The sequence below is a fragment of the Neophocaena asiaeorientalis genome, unplaced genomic scaffold (genome assembly GCF_003031525.2).
Source record: "Neophocaena asiaeorientalis asiaeorientalis breed wild unplaced genomic scaffold, Neophocaena_asiaeorientalis_V1.1 scaffold90, whole genome shotgun sequence".
NCBI classification, from domain to species: Eukaryota; Metazoa; Chordata; class Mammalia; order Artiodactyla; family Phocoenidae; genus Neophocaena; species Neophocaena asiaeorientalis.
Window position 1 is genome coordinate 759,186 of NW_020172445.1, and position 23,182 is coordinate 782,367.

Here is a 23,182-nt window from a genome sequence, read left to right on the forward strand (position 1 = left end):
CCCTTGTGGCTTTGAAAGCCGTCCTCTAGTATGCCATCTGCCCTCCAGCCACAGAAAATCATACTTTCCCAGACATAGCTCTATGTTTCTGCTTCTGTTGTCTGGTTTTCCCTTTGATTCTCATTTACCGATACTACACTTGTTCTTAGCCAAAAGGATAAGAAGTGATTGATCCTTATTTACTGAAAAATATATTCATCCTCCAAGACTGGCTTAAAAGTCATCTCCTCAAGGAAGCCTCTCTGAATCCTTCTTATAGAATCTTTCACATCTCTTTGCTGATCTCTCAATGTGCTTCTTTTATATCTTGGTTGTAAGTGACTAAGACCTACTGCATCATTGTATCCTCATATACTCATCTGACAGTAAAGCCCTGGTGCCAGGTCAGGGCTAGGGTGGGGGCTCCCACATTTTATCATTTTATATACCTTCCTTTTCCCTTATGTTTGGAATTTAAAACCAGCTTTGCAACTAAGTAGTAAATAGCCTCTCCAGATGTATAAAGGAGATGGCTGCCCTAGAGTTACTTTTCTACAGATTAATACAGAATCAGAGAGAGAATTAAAATTGTGTCCATGTTTCAAATTTTTCATATTGTACAACACTTACACAGGTAGCTTTCACTGAATTCCTATTTCGACAAAATTTCACTACCATATAAATGACAAAGCCAAGAATAAACTCTAAAATTATTACCTGAAAATCCTACCTTGGGGGAATTTTCAATTATTAAAATAATTAATTTCCAGAGTTTGCTGTCCAATTTATGATTTCATAAAAACAGAGGTCTACATACCAACTTGCTACATTTACATAAATAGCTTCTTTTTATCATGGTGCCAACAGCTGTACCACCAGCAGCAAACCAGTCTGGTCTTGTACCATCACCACTATCTGACTCAGCAAGCTGGCAGGGCCACAGAGAAGCAGGTTCTTTACTTGTGTGAGTCTCCTCAAGGACAAGAACTCTATCCTCATACCTTTCTAGTATTCCTAGCATTTAACTCTGTGCCTTGCAAAGAGGTGGCATTCTGCAACGTTTAATGAATTAACACTTCTGAATTCCATTCTCTAGACACTGTGACCTCACTGTATGTTCTGAAAGGAAAAATGCTCAATAAAAGCTCACATCTTCAGTTCCATCACAAATAGGTGGTAGGTTATTACTCAAGGTCTCACCCTTCCCAACAGATATAAGTGGTAAAATAGACTTTAAAGCATATATGTTCATGTCTATCTTCCGAGTCATATATCAACATATTTCTAGTAAAAACAACTTATTAAAAAGCCCAACCATATGCCAATAAACAATCCATGGTAACTTTCTCATGACTCTTGAGGGAAGGAAGTTCCTGGATCTTCACTGCTTCAAAGCATAAAGATGAACTTACCATCATCTAAAGTGATGTCCTGAAGACCAATTGTAGAAAAGTTAGGTTCCTGCTCTTCAGGTTCAGGTTTAATGTTCACAGTTGCCTCATCAGGTGGAAATGAAGCTGGATCGCACAAACTGTGACATAATAAGGATGAAGGTGCAGAAAGACCTCCCTGGCCTGTACTTTGTGCTTGAGTTGAGTGCTGTCCAGAATGCATTCTGGTGGCTAGAGACTGTGATGAGGCAGTTCCTGAGCTAGGAGACTGGTAAGGCATAGGCTGTAGCTGAGGAGATGGTGGCCCAGAAAGCGGTGAACTGGCCAAGGGATGAGAGGTTGCTTGGGAAGCTGTTGTAGCAGTCCCTGAATGTGAAGGACCATACGTAATGGGTTGTAACTGAGGGGAAGGCTGACCTGTAACCTGATCGGCCACTGGAGAAGAAAGAGATCTTTGTCCTGTGTTTGAACAACAGTATCCCATTGACTGCAGATGAGGCAAGGTCTGCACAGAATGAGGTGTGTGGGCTAAGAGATGTCCTGTTGAGCCTGAATTTGAAGAATGAAAAGGTATGGATGATGGTGGCTGACAGCCAAGATTTATTAAATTAGGAAGAGCTGCATCCTGCTGAAACAAAACTGGATCAAATTCTTGACTAGAGGCAGCATTAACAGGAAGACAAGTTGGTCCATTGAATACGACATTAGTTTGCATAGGCTGATAGGAAGACCCTACAGGAGGTGTTGGTGTGACTTGAAAAGGCTGGTGCACAACTGAAGAAGGTATCATATGCTGTTCTTTACCAGCACTCTCATCCCTACACTGCAACTGTGGCAGATGGGTTGAGGTTACCATGGATGCATATGTTAGCTGGATGGGACAAACCAAGCTTCTCTGTGCAGACAGTACACTGTCATGTAGGTGTCCTGTATCTGAAGAAGGCCTCTGGGTCTGGACAGGATGAGGCAATGATGGAACTGAAGACAAATCAATCTCTTCTCTGTGTTCTTGCTTCATCAAAACTGAAAAGAAAGTGATTAATGCAAATGTTATTACATAATACATAAAATAATTATGAAAGGCCTTCATTCTAGGCTACACAACTGTAGTGCACACACAAGCCAGGGGTTGAAAACTCAAATGCCTTCAGGGAAGACAGATAATATAAAATATGTGAAACCAGTAAAAAGAAGACAACACGGAGTGGTTCTTGCTTCAAAAGTATTCAAGTTAAAAAAAAAACAAACCAATACTGCATAGACCTCTATGAAGTGATATTGGAAAGATCTCTAAGACACGTTGTTAAGTAAAAAAAAGTCAATTGCAGAACATGTGTATATGTCACAATTCACGAAAAATATTGTGTATGTATATACACACACACATATACACATGTACACACGTTTTTGCTTATATATGTGTGGATATCTCTGGAAAGATGCACAATAAACTGATAACTGTTGTGTTTATTGCTGGGAAGGGAAACTAGGTGAATAGGGGATAGGAGCATGAGGAAGATTTACTTTTTACTGTCTAAGTTTTGGGGACTTCTGAATGTTTTCCACCATGTATATATATTACTTATTTAAAAATAAATAATTTTTTTAAAACCCCAAGATCATTATGAGGGATTATTATTATCCCTGCCTTATAGATGAGTGAGTATACTGAAGAGGAGATTAAAGACACTAAGATCTCACAGCAGCTAAGTGGTATCATAAGGACTTGAACGCAGGTTTTTCTGCCTCCAAAGTCCATGCTTTTATTCACTGCAGTATACTGTATTACCAACGGAAATTCTACTTCACCATTCCACCAAGCAAGCAGAGGTTACAAATACCAATCATCATCCTTTATGACATTAGAAAAGTAGCAGATCCATGAATTAGTTTGAGTCTACTTGATGAAAGGACTGCTTAAAGTAGGAATCAATGCATTTTGCTTATTTTATTTAATATGCATATCAAAACAGAAAAGAGCCGTTAATTTACTGTGTGTCGAAACAACTGATGTCATTGTTTCTCTTGGCAAGCACTTCAGTCCATTTTTCTAAAAATTATCTACTTTAGCCTCCTATTGAAGTGCAATAATACATTAAAAAATAATTTTCCTAAATTCACATCTCATTGTCCCTTCCAAGTTTGTACTAAAAATTAACATAATTAAAATTTTCATGATCTTCACAAAATATAAGAAACTCCATTTTATGTCAAAGGAAAATAATGAGACCCAAAGCAAGGTCAAATCTCATCTGTCCATTTATTAAACCTTTGCCAAGTACAAGTCTCTTCACATAAGCATGGTCTCAATCTGAGAAAATGAAGGTAAGAATTAAGATAGCCCTGATAGTATATTTTACTGTAGAAGAGGTAATTAATGGAGCAGTTGTTTGGGGTGCATTTGAGTTCTGCACTTTGCTCTGGCTTCCTAGAAGAACAGGATAGGTTCATTATTCATCTGCTTTAGCCTCTAAATCTGGCAACTGGTGAGCCCACCTCTAACAATGAGACAACAACCCTAAGGACTGAGAGAAAGGTATATCACCAATCTCGTTGCTTCTGCCACAATGCTCATGTTCTTGACCCAGACCTCCATCCAGTTTCTGATTCTTGCTCAGGTATTTCAAGTATGGTTCATCGTGTCTACTGGCTCCTGACCTCTCTAATGTCTTTTTTTTTTTCGTTTCTTTTTTTTTCCCCCTAATGTCTTGATGCACTTACTTTTCTTCTGACTTTGGCAGAACTAGAACTTTGTCCTTGGACTACTGGATTTTTTTGTCTTCTACTTCAGCTCCTACTCTGGTCCCAGGAAAACTACAGTGAATCCTATATCCAGAGTCATATTTCTACATAAGGAAGGAGAATATCCAAGAAAGCCTACTCTCATCCCTTAATCCTTAATGGAACAGGTGGGGCCCTTGGTTACATAAGTGGTTGGTTATCATGCACTAAAAAGGAGACAGAGGGACTGAAAACTACAGCATAACATCCATCTTTTTTGCATGCTCCAATCCTTATTTCTATGTTCCTGACTGACATGTGGGTAGCCAGATTGAGAATTGGCTCTACTAAATCGAGTGCATTTCCACTCTGCCAAATCAAGTATCACTCTTTTTGTCTATAAGAGATTCAGACTCCAACCTGACCAAACCATAAGAAGTCCTCACCGCTGGTCTATGGTAATTTATTCTTGTTTGGAGGGAAATACAGTTAAACAGATCTTATAATACCTACAATGAGATGAGTTTTAGAAACACAATAACTCTACCTTTTGTATTATACATGCTAATTCTCAAACTTAGAATGTTGATGAACAGAGGCATCCAGGAAAAAAAAAAAAATCAACTGGTCTAGTGGTTTTCAAACCATGAGAAGCCTCACACTCTTCTTGAAGTGGTGGATGTAGAAGAACAGGATGTAAAGAGAAAGAGCTCTGGATTTCCTTTTCCAGTGCAAAGAGAGCACCCAAGCTGGCTTTCATCCTTTTTCATATACTGGCTTTTTGCATAAGATTTTATTTGAAGAATAAACAACCTAAGCAATTTGAAAACCACTGCTTTAGTATTATATCCTCATTTTATAGAGGTTAATCAGTAGGTACAGTCTGTGGCAGAGCTGAGATCTGATCTCCTGACTGTAAGGCATGCTTTTTCTCCCAATCAAAACAACCACAATACAAAAGTCAGTCTGTCCAGTCAACTATTTGGAACACAGAATATACCCTTCCACAGGCAAAATATTATACATAAGAGTTTGGCTCTAATGCTGCTCTGAAAAATCCCCATGATGCCAAAAGCCAGAGCTCAGATGGTACCCCCAAGTACAAATAACTTCTGCTGGGCTTCAGAGGGAGACACATTTCCTCTAGGGTGGGGGTAGAGTCTCCCACATTGGAAGTTCTGAAGCTAGAAGCTGGGCAGAAGTTCAGACAGCACCACTAAGGAAGGGCTGTGTGCTCTATTACCATCTGCGGTAAGGGTAATTTGTGAATCATACACATATGCTGCTAACTGTCTTCATTCTACAAAGTAAATGGATTGTGGGACAAATAATACTAAACACAATCCCTAATTTAAAGAAAAAAATTTTTAATCAGCCACTTGCAGCTAATGATTATTCCTCCATTGGATATTGATATTGGTCAGATCCCTATTGCTAGGGGGTTGCCAAAAAGGAAACAAATTAACAAATCCTTTAATAAAAAACATGCAACTTACGAATATCTAAAACTTTTATAAAATTTAAAAAGGAATTATTGCCCCAACATAAACAAATGGCTAAAATCTCTAATATAAAGAATTCATAAAATTAAAAAGACAAACACAATAATTCTAAAATAACAAAGGGTCATACAGTAGAATACTAAAAAGCTATCAAAATTCTGTTAAACTCTATCTGCTGTTAAGGAAAAATAAAAATGTTCAGGTTACAAAATTAGTATATATAATATAGCATGGTCCCATTTCTATTTTTCTTTTTCTTTTCTTTTTTTTTTTTTGCAGTACACAGGCCTCTCACTGTTGTGGCCTCTCCCGTTGTGGAGCACAGGCTCCAGATGCGCAGGCTCAGCGGCCATGGCTCACAGGCCCAGCCACTCGATGACATGTGGGATCCTCCCGTACCGGGGCACGAACCCGTGTCCCCTGCGTCGGCAGGCGGACTCTCAACCACTGCGCCACCAGGGAAGCCCCCATTTCTATTTTTAAAAGGATGTATCTATATACGGATCAAAAGGATCTAAAAGGAGATAATGACAGTGGAAGAGAATATGGGTGTTTTAAAAATTTTTTTCCAACTTGTCTTTTAAAAAAATTCACAGTTATGTATTTGCCTTTGTAAAAACTTTATTCAAAATTTCACTTCAGAAAAAAAGTGAAAAAAGCCAAATGTTACAGACAAAAAGCAGTAATCAACCAGAATAAGGACTGTCCAAACACTCCTGTGTGTCCACTCTTCCTTCGTTAGTGTGTGCCACCTGATTTGTATTCTGTCAACCACAAAGCCAGTTATGACAGCTCCAGTCCAATCCAATATCTCCCTGCACTCTGGAGCCCCATTGATTTCCATTCTTACATGTAATGCCCTCTAGGACTCTGCCTTTATATTGTCCTCTCAATTCAAGAGCTGATAATGTAAAGGCATTATATTTGCTCCTTTCTGTTTGCCTATTACCACCACTATGACGGTAGTAATCAACACCTCTAACATGCTGACCCTATTGTTTTTTACCCCAATTCTAGAAGCTCTCTCCCTTCTTATTCAAGTTAGATTCTATAGTTCCTCATCTCAAAAGAATTTTCTAACATTCTTGGACCCTGTTGTCTTTAGTAACTCTCACCCTGGAAGAGCTCTACTATCCATATTTTACTACCTGCCCTGAAGAATCTGAGTGCTGCTTAAGAAAGTTACATAGCAGAGCTAATTAGTATCCATAAATGAACCAATATCAACATCAAAGGTGTCCTTTGATCATGCCTAGAATCCTATTACATGTCTGTGGTAACTTACTTTTCCCTCTTTACAACTTTTTCAAACTTCTCCACACTGTTAAACTGCCAAATCACCGACATTCCCCTCACTCTGCTCACAATAGGAGACTTCATGTCATTCTTTACAGAAACAAAATTGAAGCTATCATATGGAAACTCCCTAAACTCTCCATTACTAAATCTGTAAACCTTCCTAATGTATATCCATCTTGTTCATCTCCTTTACCTTCCCTCTTGTTCCTTCTCCCATTTAAGGTCCATTCCAACTTGCATATTTTAAATCCTATCCTCTCCCAACCTTCCCAGAAACCTGATATTCTTTATCATCACTGAGGCTCTCTCCTATGTATACTCAAAATACTCTAGCTGTCTGAATCACTTTTTAACCTTCTTGGGCCTCTCCCATATAAATCTCACCCTCCACAGTTAGTAAGTTGAGAAAAGACTAAACTGGTCAATGACATCTTTTAAAGTGACATTAGAAATATGGGAAAAATTATTTTTGAATTACAAATCTGATCACGTCACCTCCCTATTAAAACTCACTTCTTACAACTCTTTTAATACTCTATGATCCAACCAACCATAAGGCCTTTGCATATGCTACTGCCTTTATGTGGAATGTTCTCCCACACTTTATCTAACAATAATTAACAGTATAGACTGTACAGCCACACTGCCTGGATTAAAATCTCACCTCTGCCTTTATTAGCTGTGTGATCTCAGTTCACTCACTTGCCAGATGGGAAGGGCAACACTACCTACCTTATAGGGTTATGGGAGGATAAATGAGTTATTATGTATAAACTGCTGAGAATAGCACCCAGTACACACTAAATGCTTTATATGTTTACTAAATAAATGAATAAACAGATGTAGTCTAGGATACGTTATGAGCCCAGACTCTGGAACCAGACTGCCTATGTTTGGCTCTAGGAGACCTTGGGCACATTACTTAGCCACTCAGTCTCCTCATTTGTAAAATAAGACAATAACCTATCCCATAGGTTTGTTTTGTTTGTTTGTTTGTTTGTGGTACGCGGGCCTCTCACTGTTGTGGCCTCTACTGTTGCAGAGCACAAGCTCCGGACGCGCAGGCTCAGCGGCCATGGCTCACGGGCCCAGCTGCTCTGCGGCATGTGGGATCTTCCCGGATCGGGGCATGAACCCGCGTCCCCTGCATCGGCAGGCGGACTCTCAACCACTGCACCACCAGGGAAGGCCCCCATAGGTTTATTAAGAGGATTAAATGAATACAGAAAGGTCTTAGAACAGTACTAAAACATAGTAAATGTTACATAATTATAAACTATTACTATTACTTTCTAGTTCTCAACTCCTCATAGAAGTCTTTTCACAACCAGTTAGCCTAGACAAGGGTCCCTCTGTTATTTTCACCCACAGCACTGTTTTCCTTTCCTTAACATTCCTTACCTCTGTTTCTAATTACAAATTTGTAAGTAATTTATTTATTTAGAGGTTTATTAGCTTCTATTTGTTCCACTAGATTATAAGCTCCATGAGAGAAGCTAAGAGAGGTTTTACCCAACTAGTGTGCACCCTTAAACACTTATTGAATTAATGAGTAAATGAAATGGCTAATCAAAATCTTTTGTTTTCAAAGGTTTGTATTCTATTTGAAAATTATCTCAAATATTTTATTACCAAGTAATATATTAACAAGATCAATAATAATTTTCAGATTCTGGAATATAAGTGGCCTTCAGAGGCTCTAAATGAAATACAGCCAGGCTTTAAATAATATGATGACAAATGAATGACTAATAACCAATACCCTCTCAAATTCATGTGTTTGTTCTTTTCATTTACTATAAACCATTTAAAAGTTTTTACAAGTTTTGAAGAATAAGGTTCACTATGATTTTTTTATCATTATATGTTCTGGTGACAAATGCAGCACTTAACACAGAGAAGACCTCTATAAATGTCTGTTCTCTAAGTATGTAAACATCAGCGTGAATTACTGCATATAATATTCATGTGTCACAATCCAGATCTGGAAAATTACAGCACTTGAACTGCTGCAGAAAAAGGTGTGAAAGCCTCCTTTGTTATGGTGTCTCTATAAAATCAGGAATTCTGCCATCAATGTTACATTCCCCCAAAGCCAATACATGCTACAGTTGCTGCTTGCCAAATGAAAATTTAATGAGAGGTTTTGATTGGGAATGGTTGAGATGAAGACACTATGAAACAGGCACACTGCCTTTCTGCAGTGCTAAGGGCACTGGAAGGGCACAAGGAAAGTTCACACATATTCACAAACACCTACTATTCCAACAGTGCTGGTGATTTTTGATAACTCCTGAAAAACAGACTTCAAATCTATTGATACAATCTTTTAATTTCCTTATAATAAGTGACTACAAAATAACAATTGCTATCAGATCTAATATTTAAAGTCAATTCAAACTTTACAGATTAAGCATGCGTTGGGATTTTTATTGATTATAAGGACCCTACCTTTAAACACTCTAATACAGGATTCATTGAATAACTTTTTATTCATTATGAAAGAAAGCTCTATAGTAAACCATCACAACAACTCCTCATACCTGGTGTGTAAGTAAAACGTTGAGACTGGCTTTTTTTCCTCTTGCCATTGCAAAGATAAAAGTGCACCTGCACTGCAGCTGTAACTGCTGGGTTATGATATGGAGGAACTTCAAGGACAATGTGAGCCTAAGGAGCATGGAAAGCAAGATTGTGTTACACTCAGAACTAAAAATGAAATGCACCTGCTAAACTCAACACGTCTCATGAATCTTAACTATTCAGGCTCATTATGCGAGTAAACTGGTATATAAGTCATCTGGAGATTTACTCTATGGATACTTCAGTCTTAACAGAGAAAAGCTCTTTCAAGTAAACCATTAAGGGAGAAATTGCTTTTCACTCACCCACTTGGGTTTCTAGTTGTAGCAGAAATCAAAAGTCTTACATACTATACAGCCAGATATTTTGCTGTAATAAATATTACGTATTACTATACATCTTAAGTGGAAGTCTGTTCTAATTTTTAATCAAGTTTAATAGTTCCCAAGTTGTGTTACAGTTTAGATTTCTTATCTTAAATTTTTTTTTGGGGGGGGGGCTCACTGTGCAGCTTGCAGGATATCTCAGTTCCCCGACCAGGGACTGAGCCTGGTCCATGGCAGGGAAAGCACTGAATCCTAACCACTAGACCACCAGGGAACTCCCTTATCTTAAACTTTATATTCAAAATGTTCTAAACTGGCAATACACAAAATCTTCTATATTAAGAATAATTTTACATATGCAGGGTGAAAACTTTTAGCCCCAAATCAACTGCAATCCTTTTTAATCTTTCGGCCGCGCCGCACAGCATGTGGGGATCTCAGTTCCCCGACCAGCGACTGAACCCGCTCCCCCTGCATTGGCAGCGTAGAGTCTTAACCACTGGACCACCAGGGAAGTCCTCAACTGCAATCCTTAATCTAACTTCTCTAGGTCTTTGAAGAGCACTGTAGGAAGTGGTACTGTCTATCCCAGAAAAAATTCTGTCTCCATTCCAACCAGGATGAAGGGACCACAACTTTCAGTGCTGATTCCTGGAAGGCTTAATGTGAAGGAGCTGGAAATAGTGTATTAAATACACAACCCCCCGAGGGCTTGTCCTCCTCCTATTTTTTGCTCACTGTATAAGTTCTTCACTGAATTTGTTTGATCTCTTCACTGAATTCAGAGAAATAAATAACTTCAGTATAAGAACCTTCTAATAATCTTTCATTTCTAATTTCTCCTTTCCCATACACAAAAACGGGGAAGAAAGACACCCAACTGTTTATCTTTCTTAAACTTTAATTTTAGTACCAGGAAAGTATCTCACATCCAAACTTCTAAAAATTCTAATTTACTTTTCCATTACTCAACAAGTAAGATTCCTCATCTATATCATAAAGCAGCATTATCCAATTTTCTCATTAAGTTTCTTACATATTTCTAAAGAAGTAAACTTCTTACCCCTTGACATTTTTCTTTGATTATTTTCCCTTCTACTTCCCACTGAGGTCGTCCATCTATTGACAGAAACAATTTACAGTTAAAAGGAATTCAAGTCAAAAAGCATACAAAATCTAATGTATTTAGTATCACAAATTTATTGGCAAAAGGAATCTTTATCTCGCTGACTTCCATTATGAAAATAAAATGTGTACCCATGGGGAAAAAATGTGGAGAAAGATCTTGGGCTGCCCAAGTTCACAGGGCCCAGAGAGTTTATTCTACTAAGTGATGTTTGAAAATCTTCTGAAAACACCTCTATCAAGTGGTGGTCAACTTCTGCTTGTATGCCTTAAGTAATGGGAAACTCACTCCCTAACCAAGTAACCCATTTCATCTTTGGAATAGTAACTGCTGCTAGAAAATTGCATCTATCTTCATGATAGACGACATTTGTCTCCTTCTAGTATTCAACCCTGGTCTAAGCACTATTCCTTGTAGCCATCACCCCAAAATCTTGAGCATTTCTGTGAGACAATACTTCAGATGTTTAAAAGCAGCTCTGTTTGCCTGTGTCTCCTTTTCTGCTGGCTAGTACCCCCAGTTCTGCATTTATCCCTTAAACAATATTTTAGCCTTCCTGGTTACTCTTCTTTGAATTCTCCAGTGTGACCATCTCCCTCCAAATGCATCAGGCTCAGGACTGAGTAGAGAAGGTGAGAAATGATCCAGAAATGATAAGAGTGTGACTGAGGCTCTTGCCAAATTCTGTGGAGATGCTGTGTCTCTGTTAATAAAAGTTTTCTGGAGCAGCTACACCATGCTGACTCATATATTTAGTGTGTGGCCAGCAGTGTCCCTCTGTCTGCCACATTTCCCACTGCCAAGCTCAAGTTCCCACACTGTGTACTTATGCAGCTGGCTTTTTTTTTTAACCCCCAACCCTTGTTACATTAATTTCCCCCTACTAGACTTCATTTTCTAGGATTGCTTGGCTTGTCAATATCTTCTTAGATACTGATGGTCTTATGAACTATTTCTTAGGCTTTCCAGATTTGTGTCACCTAAAGATCTGGCCAGCACATTTTCTGTCTCTTCATCCCAAGTGAATTATTTACCTGGGGAAAGCCCCACCTGCTACTAGAGCTCTCACTCCAGCATTCTTTTTATGTCATGGGCATTTACCCAGTGACTAACCCATACAAGTATCTTCACAGCTAGCATGACTTCATCTGGTCTGTGAAAATATCAGAAGACTCAATGAAATGCTGTCTAGATTGTGACTATCACCTTCCAGTCCAATATAGCTAAGAGCTACCCTTGTGCACAAGAACTACTACAGACAAATGCTCAGAACTACAGCTCAGTTCAGCAATCATCTGCTGGGTCCCAACATGCCAAGCACTTTGGGTTGCTGAGATAATGGAGATAGGATACCCTGCCTTCAGTTTGTGGATGAAAGGCAAATATAAACAGTTCATTATAATGAAATGTGGTGGTTACAATAACTAATAAAGGTGCAGTCTGGATGTACTAAGAGCACAGAGGTCAGGGTCCTTAACCTAGTCTTGGCTACTGTAAATATTGCTGCAATGAACACAGGGGTGTATATGTTTTTTCCAAGTTAAGTGTTTCTGTTTTTTTCAGATAAATACCCAGAAGTGTACCACTAGATCATATGGTAGTTCTACTTTTAATTTTTTGAGGAACCTCCAAAATATTTTTTTGTAGTGATTGCACCAGTTTACATTCCCACAAACAGTATGCAACGATTCCCTTTTCTCCACATCCTTGCCAACACTTGTTTTTTTCTAGTCGTTTTAATAACAGCCATTCTAAAAGGTGGGAGGTGGTATCTCTCTATGGTTTTGACGTGCATTTCACTGATGATTAACAATGTAGAGCATCTTTTCATATCTGTTGCCCATCTGTGATCTTCTTTGGAAAAAAATGTCTTTTGGGATCTTCTGCCCATTTCTTAATTGGGATTGCTTGCCTTTTTGCCATTGAGCTGTATGAGCTCTTTATATGCTTTGGATAGTAGCCCCTTATCAGATATATGACTTGTAAATATTTTCTCTCATTCAGTAGGTTGCCTTTTCATTTTGTTGATGGTTTCCTTTGTTGTGCAGACGCTTTTTAGTTTGATGTAGTCCCTCTTGTTTATTTTTGCTTTTGATGCTTTTGCTTTTGGTGTCAGACTCAAAAAATCATTGTCAAGACCTATGCTATGGCTTACCACCTATGCATTTTTCTAGTTTTACGGTTTCAGGTTTTACACTCAAGCCTTCAATCCATTTTGAGTTAATTTTTGTGTATGGTTTAAGAGAGTGGCCCACTTTCATTCTTTTGCATGTGGCTAATTTTCCCAATACCACTTATTGAAGAAACTTGTTCTTTCCCCATCGTGTATTCTTGGCTCCTTTGTTTTATATTAATTGACTATATACATGTAGGTTTATTTCCAGGCTCTCTATTCTGTTCCATTGATCTATATGTCTGTTTTGATGCCAATACCATACTAATTTAATTACTATAGCTTTGTAATATAGTTTGAAATCAGGGAGTGTGATGTCTCCAGCTTTGCTCTTCTTTCTCCAGATTACTCTGGCTATTTGGGGTCTTCTACAGTTCCACAGAAATTTTAGGATTGTTCTATTTCTGTGAAAAATTCCATTGGAACTTTGATAGGGATTGCACTGAATCGGTAGATTGCTTTGGGTAATATGGACATTTTCACAATATTAATTCTTCCAATCCATGAGCACAGAATATCTTTCCATTTATTTGTGTCTTCTTCAGTTTCTTTCATTAACGTCTTGTAGTTTCTGATACATACGTCTTTCACCTTCTTGGTTAAATTTATTCCTAGGTATTTTATTCTTTTTGATGCAATTGTAAATGATATTTTCTTAATTTCTCTTCCTGATAGTACATTATTATATAGAAATACAACATATTTTTGTATATTTGTTTTATATCCTGCAACTTAACTGAATTTATTAGTTTTAACAGTTTTTTTGATAGAGATTTACAGCTTCCTATATATAATACCACATCATCTGCAAACAGTGACAGTTTTACTTCTTCCTTTCCAATTGGAATACCTTTTATTTCTTTTTCTTGCCTAACTTTTCTGGCTAGAACTTCCTATACTATGTTGAATAAAAGTGGCAAGAGTGGGCATCCTTGTCTTCCTGATCTTAAGAGGAAAAGCTTTCAGCTTTTCACCATTAAGATATTAGCTATGAAAAAAAAAAAAAGATATTAGCTATGGGCTGGTCACATATAGCCTCTATTATGTTAAGGTACATGCCTTCTACAACCTCTTTGTTGACAGCTTTTTAAGGTTTTTTTTTTTTTAATACATTTATTTATTTATTTTTGGTGTGTTGGGTCTTCGTTGCTGCACGTGGGCTTTCTCTAGTTGAGGCAAGCAGGGGCTACTCTTCGTTGAGGTGCACTGTCTTCTCACTGTGGTGGCTTCTCTTGTTGCGGAGCATGGGCTCTAGGTTCGTGGGCTTCAGTAGTTGCAGCATGAAGGCTTAGTTGCTCCGCAGCATGTGGCATCTTCCTGGACCAGGGATTGAACCCGTGTCCCCTGACCAACAGTTTTTTAATCATAAATGGATGATGAATTTTATCAAATGCTTTTTTTAATCATGATAATGTGGTGTATCACGCTGACTGATTTGTGAATGTTAAACCATCCGTCTATCTCTGGAATAAATCCCACTTGATGATGGTATATGATCCTGTTAAAGTACTGTTGAATTTGGCTTGCTAATATTTTGTTGAAGATTTTTGCATCTATGTTCATCAGGTATATTGGCCTGTAATGGTTTTGATGTCAAGGTAACGCTGGCCTCAAAAAATGAGTTTGGATAGTTCCCTCCTCTCCTGTTTTTTTGGAAAAATTTAGAAGGCTTAGTATTAGTTCTTCTTTGAATGTTTGGTAGAATTCATCAGTGAAGTTGTCTGATCCTGGAATTTTGTCTGTTGGGAGGTTTTGATTACTGATTCAATCGCCCTACTAGTATTTGGTCTGCTCAGATATTCTATTTCATCATGATTCAGTCTTTGGTAGGTTGTATGTTTCTAGGAATCTATCCATTTTTTTCTAGGCTGTCCAATTTGTTGGCATATGATTGTTCACAGTGGTCTCTTATGACCCTTTGTATTTCTGTGGTATCAGCTGTAATATTTCCTCTTTCATTTCTGATTTGACGTGAGTCCTTTTTTTTCTTGGTGAGTCTAGCTAGAAGTCTGTCAACTTTGTTTCTCTTTTCAAAGAACCATCTCCTAGTTTCACTTATATTTTCTATCGTCTTTTTAGTCTCTATTTCACTTATTTCTGCCGTAATTTTTGTTATTTCCTTCCTTCTACTAACTTTGGGCTTCATTTGTACTTCTTCTAGTTCCTTGAGGTGTAAAGTTAGGTTGTTTGAGATTTTTCATGTTTTTATTTTTTAAATTAATTTTAATAAGTTAAAAAATTTTATTGATTTATTTATTTGGCTGCACCAGGTCTTAGTTGCAGCACATGGGATCTTTGTTGCAGCGTGCCTCAACGTGGGATATTCAGTTGAGGCACGCAGGATCTTTTAGTTGTGGCATGCAGGCTCTTAGTTGCAGCATGCGGGATCCAGTTCCCTAACCAGGGATCAAACCTGGGTCCCCTGCAATTGGGAGTGTGGAGTCTTAACCACTGGACCACCAGCGAAGTCCCTAGCAAAATGTTTTTAAGGGTCATCCATGTTGTAGCATTAATCAGTACTTTATTCTTTTTTATGGCTAAATAATATCCCATTGTATGAATATATCACATTTTGATCATCCATTTATCAGTTGATAAGTATTTGAGATGTTTACATTTTTTGGCTATTATGATTAATGCTGCTAAAAGCATTTGTGTCCAAATTTCTGTGTGACTTATATTTTCAATTCTCTTGAAGAAATATTGGGGGATTCTTTTACTTTTGTTTTTGTTTTCTGGTTTTTTTTTTGCGGTACGTGGGCCTGTCACTGTTGTGGCCTCTCCCACTGCAGAGCACAGGCTCCTGACGCGCAGGCCCAGCGGCCACGGCCCACGGGCGCAGCCGCTCTGCAGCATGTGGGATCCTCCCAGACCGGGGTACGGACCCGTGTCCCCTGCATTGGCAGGCGGCCTCTCAACCACTGTGCCACCAGGGAAGCCCTCTTTTACTGTTGAGACATCCTCAATGAAAACTTAATATTCATATGAAAATTTAATAAATGTTTGGTTTACAGTAAAATCTGTGTAAATGATGCCTATAGCTTTAAGAAAACTATTTTGTGATTAATGTCAGTGAAACATCTGAATAATTCACTTTAACCTTTTGCCCCTTAGTCTGAGTTCAATCAACTCAAATCTTATTTATCTATCTATCCATTTATTTATTTATTGAAGTATAGTTGATTTATAACGTTATGTTAGTTTCGAGTGTACAGCAAAATGATTCAGTTGTGTGTATATATATATATTTATTTATTCTTTTTCGGATTCTTTTCCATTATAGCTTATTACAAGATACTGAATATAGTTCCCTGTGCTCTACATTAGGACCGTGTTGTTTATACAGTATATATAGTATATATAGTAGCTTGTATCTGCTTATCCCAAACTCCTATTTATCCCTCCCCACCTCCTATCCCGTTTGGTAACCATAAGTTTGTTTTCTATGTCTGAGTCAACTCAGATCTTATATTATTTACCTTGTCCTTTTTCAAGAAAGATGATTTTGGATTCTGGAAGAAAATTAGATCCAGTAACAATCATTTCATGACCTCCATTTACAGAACAACTGTTGATACTGTACTTCTCAATATGAGGAAGTTCTTGAGCAGACCGCTGGGCTGTTTTTTTTTTTTAAGAGTTGAGAAGAAACAAAATATTAGTTTACACTCTTTCATATGTAAATGACAAAGTCTAGCTATAAAAGAAGCAGCTCTGGATTTTTAAAATGCAAGGCAATGGTAACAATATCCACTAAAACAGCTATGCTATTTAGAAAACAAAATAGATTTATTAGAGTCATGTGATTTTAAATAATTTTCTTAGACTACAACTATAGAGAAACTAATAAAGAGAAATTAATTAATGCCTACAACTTATATTGACTCCAACACATTCACCTCATCCACTTTTCTCTTTTTAGCTTGTCTTATTACATTTCTTCCCCACAACTTGTCTGTTAAAATTGATAAATTTAATATAATTATAAAAAGCAAATTAAATCCGAAGATGCATGATTATATTGCATACAATTAAAAGAAGACAAGTTTCTAAAGGACAAACACCAAGCAGCCCTTTCATCAAGAAAATAACTAGATCATCAGTGATGCATCAGGATTACATTTTGGACATCTAAATAACTGAAGTATACATGAAGTACACATTTCCATACAGAATTTTGAAAAATGAACATAAATACTTCTTAGTGCACTATACTCTTCCTTCCCAGGGTATGGGAACATAATTTTTCTTAAAGCCTACAAGTCATTATGTAAACTATTAACTTTTCCTTGTTGCTGCCTTTTTCTAATATCTACTGATTTCAAGTTGCTGTATTTTCTGGAGATCCTACTTCTGGCTTTTCTTTCCTTTTTAAAAAATGCTTGAGTTTCAAGCTATACATTATACTTCTTTTGACTGCTTAGGTTCTCTAAGGGTTTATTCCTGCCAAATGCCTCAATAACTAGGTTTCTCTCTGGATTAAAACAAACAAAAAGGGTGGATTATACTTTCTTCTTCACATTTTGGAAACAGACCTACTTTTAGTCCTACTACTTGGGTGGAAAATTGGTGGCTTTGAGGGTCAGCTGTGTTTTGTTTGGCCAGAACAACATTTTAAAGAAATTTAAACAACTTGACTGCCTTTATGAAGCATGCAGTCCCAGTTCACTATGCCTCTTCCAACTATTTCTTTTTTTGAAGATTTATTTATTTTATTTACTTTTAGCTGTGTTGGGTCTTAGTTGTGGCATGCAGGATCTTTCGTTGCCATGCGTGGGCTTCTCTCTAGTTGTGGTGTGTCGGTTTTCTCTTCTCTAGTTGTGGCGCGTGGGCTCCAGGGCGCGTGGGCTCTGTAGTTTGTGACACGCGGGCTCTAGTTGAGGTGTGCAGGCTCAGTAGTTGTGGCACGCAGGTTTAGTTGCCCTGCGGCATGTGGAATCTTAGTTCCCTGACCAGGGACTGAACCCCCGTCCCCTGCATTGCAAGGCGGATTCTTTACCACTGGACCACCAGGGAAGTCCCTCTCTTCCAACTATTTAATACTAAGACACAAAAGGTATATGAATTAGGATCCCAGCCCCATTCAAAGAGAATGTTTCATAGGAGATGGGTCTGGGATTTAGGATGAACTACAACTTAGAAAGTACCAAGCACAAATCTAGATCTCAGAAAACACTTATGTCCTTATTTATGTTCTAAATCGCTCACAAAGAAGGGGCATAAAAACAAGCACTGACTAGCCTACGGAGTAAGACTAATTCAAGTTTTAGATATTTATAGTGGAAACTAGCTATCACAAGTTCATTCAAAGTAACAGCAAAAATGTGTTCACCAAGTGGCATAGCCATAATAAAATATTATGCATGTGCCAAAAGCATTTTTGAAGAATATTTAACTATATGAGAAAACGCCCACTATAACTACCAAATATTGTGTGTGCGTGCACACGTGCACACACACACAGACCAAAAAAAAAAAAGGAAAAAAAATCCAAAAAAAGGTTAATAGTGAAAAAAAAAAAAAAGGTTAATAGTGACTTATCTCAGAGAAGTGATATTACAAAAAAGATTTTAATGCTACTCTTTGTACCATTTTGCATTTTCTATACTCTCAACAATAATCACACAATAATTTAATAAACTAAAAGAGAAAACAATAATTTTAGAGTAAATTCATCTCAAAAACTCAAACTACTCTATGAACTTAAATTATGTTGCTAAAAATTAGAGAAATATGTGCTTAAATGGGCATTTGTCTGGCAGGGTAACAAAGATTGTGGCAATGATAGCTGTTTCTAAGAAAGGGAACTAGCTAACTTGAAAATTTACTTTTCACTCTATACTCTTTTACTCTTTTTGAATTTTGTACCATGTACCTGTATTATCTATTAAAAATTAATACAAAAATTACTTCTGCAGTGATTCTATTACCATGGATTTGCTCAGTGATTCCCACAGTCGACTGGAAAATGATAAAGTATTACTCCAGTGAACAGCAAAAGGAGGCACAGAAAAGTAATACAGTAGGTATGATCCCAAATTAAGAATGCATGTGGTTAATAGAAATAAAATGATATAACATAATCAAAAGAGTACTAAGAAAACCTGTGTTCTAGCCACAGCTCTGTCACACCAACAAGCAAATAACCTGGGAGGAGCACTTGAGATACTTGCGCCTCAGTTTCCTCCTACACAAAATTAAGACATGGAATTAGAACACTTCTAAGTCTGTGCTCTAAAAATCTAAATTGCAATCTCAATATTTCAGTCCTATCAGCTAACCTGCCAGAGGTCCACAGTTCTCAAGGGCTTGAGTAGATATCAGATTCTAGGCCTTTTCTCATTTCTTGGCTCTGAAAAACCAGGGAAAAAGCATTCACTTTCTCAACCTGGTGTTGTACATAAATTTACGGTAAAAAAAACAAAAACCAAAATCCTGTAAGTCCCTATTCAGCTGAAGTGTCAGCTTGCAGAGACAGGCATCTTACAACATTTTAATGAAACAAAGATGACCAAGTATCAATGACACTTAATGTCAGAATCATAGCTTCATAATTTGGTCCTCAGGTGTCATCAAGCCCACCTTCCTCATTTATGAGTAAGAAAACTATGGTCAAGAGAATGTCTATAGCCACACAGGCTACCTAGGGTCAAATTATAATGAGAAGCCACTTTCTAACTCCAAGATCAGTACTCCTCCACCTAAACACGTAGCTTATTTCCATATAAGGAAATCACACCAGCTATCCAGACCCTGGGCTTCAGTTTACTTTTTAAAAAATTTTATTTAATTTCATTTTTGGCTGCGTTGTGTCTTTGTTGCTGCATGCAGGCTTTCTCCAGTTGCAGCGAGCAGGGGCTACTCTTGGTTGCAGTGGCTTCTCTTGTTGCGGAGCACGGGCTCTAGATGCGCAGCTTCAGTAGTTGTGGCACACGGGCTTAGTTGCTCCACGGCATGTGGGATCTTCCCGGACCAGGGCTCGAACCTGTGTCCCTTGCATTGGCAGGCGGATTCTTAACCACTGCACCACCAGGGAAGCCCTCAGTTTACTTTTTTTTGGAAACATTTTTTAAAAAATATTTTATTATCATTTAGTTTTGGCTGCATTGGGTCTTTGTCGTGCACGGGCTTTCTCTAGTTGTGGCGAGCGGGGGCCACTCTTCATTGGGGTGCACGGGCTTCTCATTGCGGTGACTTCTCATTGCGGAGCACGGGCTCTAGGTGTGCGGCTTCAGTAGTTGTGGCACACAGGCTCAGTAGTTGTGGCTCGCAGGCTGTAGAGCGCAGGCTCAGTAGTAGTGGCAAGCGGGCTTAGTTGCTCCGCAGCATGTGGGATCTTCCCGGACCAGGGCTCGAACCCGTGTCCCCTGCATTGGCAGGTGGATTCTTAACCACTGTGCCGCCAGGGAAGCCCCCTCAGTTTACTGTTATCCAAACATTACATTATAAACAAAACAGAAAATAACCTATTATAAACAAAACTTTAAAATATCACAGGCTCACTTACAGCATTCAACAGGTATAGAAGCTGTCTGCAGAGAAAGGACTTTTCCATTGGGCTGTGGGATGTGTACACGAAACACAAGTCGTACTCTAGTATTCTTTCTGCCAATATCAGTTTCTCCTTTTCGAAGTTCTATATCTGAATTGCGGAGTTTCAAAATACCTGCACAGTCAATACTAGGGAAAAAAATATACAAATTTTATTTGCTTACTAGAAATTAGTGGTTCTAAACAACTCAGCGAAACAGTTATTGTTAATCTGCCAGGAAGAACTATCACTATCTAAAATCAGGTCAAAAAAGAAAGATATGATCGCTATTTTCTGCCATTTAAATTTTAGGATTAAAAATGTTTTTGTACGACAAAAATGTAATACTAAGTGTGGCATGTTGTCTGTAAAGAGGGCTGACAATAATTCCTCCCATTCTTGTATTCACATGCCACTTCTCCAATTAAGAGGTGGAGTAACTATGTCCCCTCTCCTTGAGAGTGAGCCTTATGACTTGCCTTGACAAACAGAATGTGGCCAAGTGATGCTGTGTAAGTTACAAGCCTAGCACTTAAGAAGCTCTGTAACTTCCAATTTTGTTCTCTTGGAGCCCTGAGCCACCATGAAAATGTCCAACTAGCATGCTGGAGAGAAAAGCCCATATAATCCTCTACTTGAGCTACCCCAGCTGAGCTCCCAGCCGAATTCAGGGGCATGAGTGATCCCAGCCAACACCACATGAGTGGATCAGGTGAGTCCAACCAACCAAAAGAAGCATGAAAAACAAGAGTTACTACTTTAAGCCACTAAATTTGGGGGGCAGTTTGTGTTACAGAACTAGATGAGTGAAATATAAGGTAAAAGACTCTAATTCTATAAATATAGGCCAGAAAAGATTAACTTATAGGACTACAAATAAGTCATTAATAACATTTAAACTTTTATATGATACATTTATTAATAAAAACAATCTATCAGGCTTTCATTTCTTTCTTTCTTTTTTTTTTTGGTGGGGGGGCACACTCGAGGCTTGCAGGATCTTAGTTCCCCGACCAGGGATTGAACCTACGCCCTCGGCAGTGAAAGCACAGAGTCCTAACCACTGGAACACCAGGGAATTCCCAGGCTTACATTTCTAAGAAATGCACATATAAGATTAAAGTTTTGGCATTTAAGGTCTAAAATTTCATTCATTATCTTCAAAATTTATTACTAAGTATAGCTGCTTAACACACAATCATGGTAGGAAACACCAGTACCTATAACATATCTTTGTTATTTACATATTAGAAGAATAAAGCAAGAGGTAACGAACAATCAAACATTCTAGTTAAAGTTTACTCTCTCTTATGGCATTCCTTATTATCCATCCTCTTACTTTATCTACCCACTCTAATGCTCTAATGTTCCAACTCTAATGCTCACTGCCCAGAGGCTAGAGAAGTCACTTTGAAGGATAATATATGTTACAAAGCTAGGTTATCAAGAACCAGTAAAGCTCAAGGAAGAGTTTCTACCAATCTTTCCCCACCTTAAACAGAGCCTTTTTCTTTTTTTTTTGGCCATGCCACGCGGCATGCAGGATCCTAGTTCCCTGACCAGGGATCGAACCCATGACCCTTGCAGTGGAAGCGTGGAGTCATATGCTTCTAGCGTGGACCACCAGGGAAGTCCCCACTAGAGCCTTTTAATACATACCTACAACTCATTGTGCATAAATTATTTTGAACAACGGTCTTATCATTTGCAATTTTTAAATCTACCACTACCTGAAACTATATTACATTCAGTCACTACAGTTTATCCTAGTAATTAGTTCCTGGATAAAACAGGCTCATTCAGCATTAGCTGCCCTGTTATCTAAGGTACTTAGAAAAGGTTTCTTAGATTTGGGTAACTTCCTAGTTGCTCCTTACTCAACCCTTTCTTGGACACACACAATGTTGTTGTCACAAACCTTGGTTCCTATAGAATTCCTGTTCCCCAATCTAACAGTTCAGAGTGGACAGATAGCCAGAGAAGCTTCAGGTGTGTGTATGGCAGAGCAGGGTGGGGTAAGGGGGCTAAGCTGCTTGCTACTAGTAATAATGGTATTTTTACAGCTTTGTTCTTTCTGGTCTGATCCAGGCAGGCAGTATATGCCAGCTCTGGTTGGAGAAGGGAACATGAATCTTGACTACACCTCTGTTCCATGTGAAAAGGAGGAGGAAGATACGTTCAGATCCTACTGCTCTGATTTGTTCACACTATTCTGTAGGTAAGGCTTTCCCAAGTTCTTGAGAGAATGTCTTAGAAACTCAAGTACTCTGTTTTCTTTAATTTATTGATTTATACATTATTTTTTAAAAGGATATGAGGCATTTTACAACATAAATACAAATAAGGTCAAGAAGAAAGAAATAGAAAATATTTTTGAATAGAAGAAAGAGGAGATAAATATATCCCAAATCTAGGGTTATATGAATTACTATAATTGAGCTTGATCATTAACTTTTGGGAAGCTGAGGCAAAAAGTAAAGATGATAGGGACTTCCCTTGTGGTCCAGTGGCTAAGACTCCACACTCCCAATGCAGGGGGCCCAGGTTTGAT

The 23,182-nt window shown here is 38.1% G+C and overlaps 1 protein-coding gene across 4 annotated transcripts in view; it reads right to left on the reverse strand.

Annotated features, from left to right (window-relative positions):
* NFATC3 (nuclear factor of activated T cells 3) overlaps positions 1-23,182 on the reverse strand; it is a 124,190-nt gene that overhangs the window by 25,940 nt on the left and 75,068 nt on the right. For all 4 annotated transcript variants that reach the window (XR_003001652.1, XR_003001653.1, XM_024733828.1 and 1 more), the window contains exons 5-9: positions 20,608-20,780; positions 16,580-16,720; positions 10,865-10,920; positions 9,436-9,562; positions 1,392-2,393 (exon numbers count right to left, since the gene is read on the reverse strand). Coding sequence is in view for 2 of the 4 variants with exons in the window: in XM_024733828.1 (XP_024589596.1) it covers positions 1,392-2,393; positions 9,436-9,562; positions 10,865-10,920; positions 16,580-16,720; positions 20,608-20,780 (1,499 nt within the window). In the remaining 2 variants the exon portion in view is untranslated. The remainder of the gene's footprint in view (positions 1-1,391; positions 2,394-9,435; positions 9,563-10,864; positions 10,921-16,579; positions 16,721-20,607; positions 20,781-23,182) is intronic.